Raw genomic sequence first — 7747 nt, forward strand, 5'->3', positions numbered from 1 at the left:
AAGTTCATTTCCGAAAATATTTCTGCATATACAAATTTCCCTCCTTCACTATTTCATCATTTTTCTCCAACACTTTTCCAAACCCTCTACAAAACCCAATCAATCTCCATCCATTTTTCGTCCTAAAATCAAGTTTCAAACCGTTGATCACGTTAAAGGGAGCATAGAAAGCTACAATTTCAAGTAAACATCACTTATTTCATTCCCTATTTCACTACATTGATTCAACAAAATTCTGCTGAACACTGATATAATTCGGAAGTTCATCCCCACCTACCTGTGATCAACAATATGTAACTTTAATTATATGTAATATTATCGTTGTAATCTTCACCCGATTAAATAAAGCGAATTGTTGTTGTTTTTCATTTTCTTCTGTCAAGACATATTTTCGGAAGTTCATTTCCGAATTCCCCAAGGGGGGTGCGTCCGGAGATGAACTTCCGAAACACCACATTTTCTGACAAAGTAACTTTATTTCGGAGATGCATCTTGTAACACCCTTCTAAACCCCCGCGGAAAATATAATAAAAATTCAGAGTAAACATGAAATACAAGGGTATCACAATTTCTTTAATATAAAATATCTTAGTCAATTGTCATGCCACACAGGAAACCATTTAATATAAAACACATTTCATGTTCAACACAGCGGATCACAACTCATGACATTGCATATTCATCATCTATGCAAGTCACTACAATACAATTATAAAACAACAAAACCAACAAGATAATTCGTCTCTAAACTAACGTTTCCCAGTGTTACAATCAGAGCATGACACGACACGACTACGGACTAGCCTATGAACTATCCTCACCCATTCTGATGCCGCTACTCCTTAATCTGTAATCATTAAAGTAAGGGTGAGTTTCATTCGAATTAATAAACATTATGCAGTCGTAAGCAATAAAATGTCATAGCAATTATCATCCACTCAACCATACATATAATCGAAATTATTACAGCAAGCAAGCATCAATTCGACAATATTGGCCATCAGCCCACAACTCATCAATTTCATCAATGATCAAGTTATATTAACAACAACTCCTCAATACATCAATCACATAAACACACCAAGGCATAACACTGGATTTCATCCAATCATGTTATAACCAATGCACATGATTCAACTGACACTATGCATGTGGTACCAAAATTCGTGAATCACATTCACAGGACTTCTCTCTTTGATACTGCCCTCTAGTCGCTCACACCCCACATGGGCACACGACTACTGCCTCATCGCTCACACCCCACATGGGCACACGATGACTTCCCGCTAATCTCCGCACAATGGGAATTAGCCTTCCAATGCAAATGATTTATGAATAATGCACACATGACACATACTTATATCATCACCAATCCGATGCTTAACATCGCTTCATTTCATCTCACCAACATCATCACAACAAGTATGTACATGTCCAAGCATCATTCAATCATTCACACACATTCATCACAAATCAACATATTAATATTAACAACATATTAATATTCACAAATCAGCAATCCTCATCACAATCATGCATCGTTACATCTATCATCATTACACACAATGTAATAAGTTTCCAAAATCACCCAACAGTATAATCACAAAACATGTATTATTTACGACATGTCATATAACAACATCACTCATTGGATATCATAATCCCATCACCAACATAAATACATGCACCAATAGTCATATATATATAAGCACATATACATACACCATATTTCCATTCATCAACAATTTAAATCGAGTTTTAAAAATAAAGTCGGCCACTGCCCATTTTATCACTTTATCAAATAAAGCATCTAATTAGCTTCGCAACGCCCAAAACGGCACATAAATCGGATACTCGGATCAAAAGTTATGGGTTTTTAAAGATAAAACATTTTTAGAAAAAATGCTGCAGAACCCGGGTTGTCCCTACATGGGAACCGGTTCCTGGCAGCTTCCCAAACCTCGTTTCTGATTTTTACTATGGGGAACCGGGTTGTCCCACATGGGAACCGGTTCCTACGTACCTGCACAACCAAATTTACCATTTTGACAGCATTTACCCTATCCCATTTCCCCAATTTCAGGTACATACGAACATAGCACACAAATACCATCAATTTTCACATAATCACACATTTCAGACAAGTTTTATCCAAGTATTAACAGCACATATCATGAATATTAACAGAATCATGTAATTCATACAAATTCATCAAAACCTAACAAAATTCCCAAACCCGACACGTACGATTGAAATGAACAACAATCCTAATCAATCCTACTACCTACAATCACATAAGGATTACTAACCCGAAGAATCCCCCCTTACCTCAGAGTCGAATCTTCGAAGGTCTTCCTCTCCTTTGGCTCTTCCCTCTTTCACGTACTTCTCTGTTCTTCAGACTTCTCACCTTCTCTTTTTCCAAATTCCTTTATTTTCATCATTTCACTATTTTATAAAAATAGGATAATTAGTTAGTAAGGCCTCTCCATTGGCACCTCCCTTTTTACTAACTACGTCATGGCCCAATAACAATAATTCCAATAATTCCCATAATTCTTCCAAAAATCCAAAATTTAATTATTAAATAATTAAATAATTTCTGAATAATTAATTTAACTCGATTAAATTAATTCGTGAAATTACGGGGTGTTACACATCTCCGAAATCAATATTTTATATTAAAAAAAACACGTTTTCGGAGATGCATTTCCGAAAACACCTTTTTTAAGAAAAAAAATACAGTTTCGGAAATGAACTTCCGAAACAAGGGGTATTGTGGTAAATTCACCAGGGGGTGGGCAAGAAGGTTGGGAGGTGGGTGAAGAAATTTTCTTTAAATTATGAACTTGTGAATTTTTTTTATAATATGATGTTTTCAAAAAATTTAAGTACTAGTTATATTTTGTAGGGACTGAAAGTTCGACAGATTTTATACCTATATAATTTTGTTATAACGACCGGTCTATTCAATCGAGTTATCCGGTTTAACCCGATTTTGTCATGCGGTTCGACCAGTGACCCAGTGGTTCGACCAATAAACCAGTGACCCAGTACCCTCACCGATTTAATGTCCGGTCCGGTTTTTAAAATATTGCTATATACCACAAGAGTCCTTCTAATAAGTTAACAATTCTTTTGAAAATAGTCAACCTTAAAAATTTGAGGTCCCTACTAAAACGTATGCAAGGTAAAAAGAAAATTTCACTTTACTTTTTATGTGTCATGTGCGTGACAAACTATCCACTCTTTGAATGTTTGTTACATTACGTAAGACAGACTAAATTCCTCATTGGTTCGATGAACATTGAAAACAAAGTGTAAAATATATAACTACATGTTCTTTTTGAAAGTCTATATATATATATATATATATATATATATATATATATATATAAAACAACAACATTTAAAAAATTTGTCTCTCGAAAATGACGACTTCAAATATTTCATATTTTAAAGGAGAGAAATATTTGTGCTGATTATCTAACCAAATATGAAGCTGGTAATGATGCGATATACTGATCTTTTACGAAGTCTTCTGTTGGAATCATCACTCTTCTGCTAGCCGATGCTAGTGGAATTTTATTTTCTACATAATTTATTTGTTTTTCTTTCTCTATTTACCAAAAAAAAACTAAGCCTTATCCCACTAGGCGGGATTGGCTCCAAGGATCAACTTTTGCCATAATATTCTATCAAGGATCATGCTTCTATCCAAATCATTAATCTCGAGATTTTTTTAATAACTTCTCTTATAGTTTTTTTTGGGATCATACTCTGTCTCGAATTGTTTGACTTCTCTCCATCTAATCTACATGCATTCTCTCTACAATCTCAAACCACCTAAGTCTATTTTCTACCATTTTATCTACTATAGGTGCTACCCCGATACCCTCTCTAGTATTTTCTTTTCTAGTTTTATTCTTTTGCTGAACTCATTCAATATACTGTGTTTTCTTTTGCTTAAGCGGAAACCATAGTGTTTCTAAAGCCTATCTCCAAGAAGGACTATATCATGTGCAAAAAACATGCATCTCAGTGCTAGCTCTCAAATGTTTTCCGTGGGTACATCTAAAATTAAGGTAAAAAGGAAGGGGTTTAGGGTTGAACCTTGATGCAAACAAATAGTAATGGAAAAATCCTAACTCTTTTCTTCTTTAAGACTTTCTACAAAATCTCTCTAGACACTCTATCATACGCTTTTCCAAGTCAATAAAAATTAAGTACCGGTCTTGTTGGTCCATACGGTACTACTCCATCACACACCATAAAAGATAAATCGTTTTCAGGATCGACCTTCCCCACATAAAATCAAATTGATTCTCAGAGACTTGAGTCTCTATTGAGGAATAAAAAAGATGCTTCTTTCTATTGAATGATAATTAAAAGTTTGATCAGGTTCTATTCTCAAGTGCAAATATTTCACATTGATTGAGCTTTACAATTAGTATTTTCAATGAATATTCAAGTGTTTGAAAAACTAGCAAAACACAGCGGTACCATATAAAAACGCATCTACTTAGGGACGTGAGAAAACACAACCAAAAACGCATCCAACTGGTGTTTCCTGGTCAGAAATGAATGTGATGGAAATTTGCAAGTAATTTATGCAAAACGTTGTTATCAGAAGAACATCGTGGTGACAAATGATGTCCATACACATGCACACATAAGGTAGCATTCTGAAAAAGAACAATGTGGTGACAAATGATGTTCATACACAAGCATACAGAAGGTAACATTTTTGAGAAGAGCATTATGGTGCGAGAAAAATGATGTTCATACACAAGAATACATAAGGTAGAATCCTCATTATTGTTGGTGTGCCGAACACCGACAAGTCACAGAAGTACTTCAGATGCCTAAAGCATAGAACATTGTTTATAAGGATAAATCACTGCCCGGGTGGTAATGTAACTGGTTTACATCAGGAATTACACAACTTGCTTCAATTGCAAGTAATGCTGCCAAAGATAAATAGGAACTATGCAGTCATAAATAAACTCTTACTGATAAAGATGCATTGTTCTATTATTTTACACACACGGTCGAAAAATGTTGTCAGCGTTTACAGTTGGTGCAAAAGTGGCTGCTACGATTTTGGTGACGAGCTCCACAGTTGTAACAGAAGGCAATTCCACACCTGCAAGTCAAAATAGCAGAAAATTCAAACATCAATCCACAAATTTCCCATATGTTTCAAAGGAACCAGATAAATCGACTTGAATCATATGCATGAATTTTGTGTTTTAGACATAAAAGAAAGTAGTGAAAAAGCCAGAGAACAGATATACACGACCATAATAAACTAACTAAAACAATAATCTCTGACAGAGAATTCCCCAGTAATAAAAGATACATGACATCTGCCATGACTTATGACATGTGAAGGAAATATATAGGATGAAGAATGTGAAATAAAATATGACATGCGAAGGAAATAAATAGGAAAAAATAAGTGAAATAAATGAGTATTTTTATGTATTCGAGTACTTAATGCCCAACATCGAATTTTTGGATCCGTCGCTGAACACATGAACACGAAGCCACAATTTAGTGTCAAAGCTTTAATATCTCTAAAAAGGGGGATTTGTTGAATATAATAGAAAAGAAGCATCTGTTATTTTATCTTGACTATCAATCAATCAGTAGGTTGCAGAAGTTCCCAACAGAATTTTCAAAAAAAGGTATGCAATCAAGAAATTTGATCGCGTCATCAAAGATTTTATGTCGTGTGACTTCAATGCAAAATGGATTGAGGTTCCATTTGACTGCAATTCAGGTAATACCTAACAGTGTTGTTACATGCAGATAGCATATTGTTAAATTCAGCTATGCAATAGTGCTATAACGGTATAGGGCCCCTATGCTATAGTGGTATAGGACCGCTATAGCGTCTATTTAACAACACTGATTCCAAGGACCGCAATACAACCACAGTCCACAATTTCAAAACTTGCTGTCAAACACAAAGTTAAAAGTGCCTTATCAAATAGAGACCTTGAAAAAAATTACTCAGGTGAAATCCTCAATTAAAAATGACAAACTACCCACAATCTATGCCCTACAATGTTGTCAATTGCACATCGCGGGAAATAGCCGTTTGTTTAGATCCGCCATATCGCGGGAAATATCCGTTTTTTTAGATCCGCCATATCGCGGGAAATATCCGTTTGCTAAGATCCGCCATATCGCGGGAAATATCCGTTTGTTTAGATCTGCGATGCTACAAAGCTATACATACAGCCAAACAGCCACTATAAAATATACACCAATGCTTTAGATTAGGTAGCGTATCACAGAACAATAGCAATTTATTCAAATTCGACTACACAATAGCGCTATAATGCGCTAATCGTTGTTACTTGACAACATTGATGCTGACACATAATACAGAGCATTAACAGTCACATTTACAGCATAATACAAGCATGATACAAAACAATAATGCTGATACTGAAAATTAGATATTGATAATAATGATAGCACTAGTAATATAAGAAAATAACCTGCATTTCATGTACAAGCAACCCTCCGATTTCGCGACATAAAACCTACAATTAGGGCATCTCCTCCAGTTCATATCCTTCGCGAGCCGCATCAGCATAACATCATCCTTCCCTCTCTCATCCGCATTCAGCTTCTGAAACTCGCTACACTCAATCCCATCATGCCACGGAACCTTACATTGAGCACAAAACATCTTCCTACAATTCGGACACTCCGAATGCTTCACAGCCTCCGTCCCATCATTGATCAACAGAGCAGAACAATCCGCATACGGACAATAGAATTTCTCCGATACATCAAACAAGGCCTCGCACGCCGCCTTCCCCCACCGATCAAAAACCTCGACCGGAAGAATCGAACGACAATCCTCAGCTTCCAACAAACCACTGCAACCAGAAACAGGACACCTGACGTTGATCACATTATCTTCCAGCTTCGAACTGACGTACAAAGCGACGCAATCCGAACAGTAAGCATGATAACAACCGCTGATGAAGAAAGCATCGTTCGCGGTTTTCGTCTCCGTGCAAATTTCGCAGATAAACGGCACGACGTTTGTGTTAGCATGAGCCGAAGAAGACTCGCCTTTTTCGACGTTGATCCTTTGTCGTTTTCGCACAGGATTGAATTTGGGGACGAAATTGAGAATTCTGACTTCGTCATCGTCTTCACCGTCGGAAAGGTCGATGACGACGGGGGCGGAGGGTGTGGTGGTGGTCGGAGGGAGATGAAATGATTCGACGTCGATAACTTCTGTCGTTGATGGGGGAACGACGGTCGTTGATGTGGTCGTTGTTGTCGTTTTCATGGTGATTGGAATTGAAGTAGGGTGTTGAATTGATGGTTTTTGATTGAAATGGTTACATACTACACTATCACTTTGCTTACTCTTGAAGACTCGCTTGGAAATTCATGAACCAATTCAAATGGTATTTATGGTATTATTTTAAACTATTGGGTTGGTCTATGAGATTATAAAATTTGGGCCATTTTAGTTTTTGAAATTGAAATTGCAAGTTTTTTCAATTTTGAAATTTTCTCTCCATGGAGTTAGGTCTAGTTGGACTTCACCATCCTTAGGTTATGTGATATTTTGAAACTAAGAGGGTTGAATGAAGTAAAGCGGAATAAAATTAAGTGAAATGATATAGATTTTATTTTATTGTTTGAATGTTTTAAGATGAATTTCGTGTTTCAGTTAAATTGAAGGGAAAAGAAAGATGGTGAGTGATAA

The 7747-nt window shown here is 36.1% G+C and overlaps 1 protein-coding gene across 1 annotated transcript; it reads right to left on the minus strand.

Moving 5' to 3' along the window:
• Positions 1 to 4684: 4684 nt before the first annotated feature.
• Positions 4685 to 7491, minus strand: LOC131631105 (E3 ubiquitin-protein ligase RSL1-like). Its single transcript, XM_058901885.1, has 2 exons — positions 6513 to 7491; positions 4685 to 5146 (listed from the first exon to the last, which is right to left on the minus strand). Exons 1-2 carry the CDS (start codon positions 7319 to 7321, stop codon positions 5065 to 5067), a joined length of 891 nt encoding a protein of 296 aa, XP_058757868.1. The 5' UTR covers positions 7322 to 7491; the 3' UTR covers positions 4685 to 5064.
• Between the last annotated feature and the right edge of the window lie 256 nt (positions 7492 to 7747).

This window comes from Vicia villosa, unplaced genomic scaffold (assembly GCF_029867415.1).
Source record: "Vicia villosa cultivar HV-30 ecotype Madison, WI unplaced genomic scaffold, Vvil1.0 ctg.000774F_1_1, whole genome shotgun sequence".
Classification (NCBI taxonomy): Eukaryota; Viridiplantae; Streptophyta; class Magnoliopsida; order Fabales; family Fabaceae; genus Vicia; species Vicia villosa.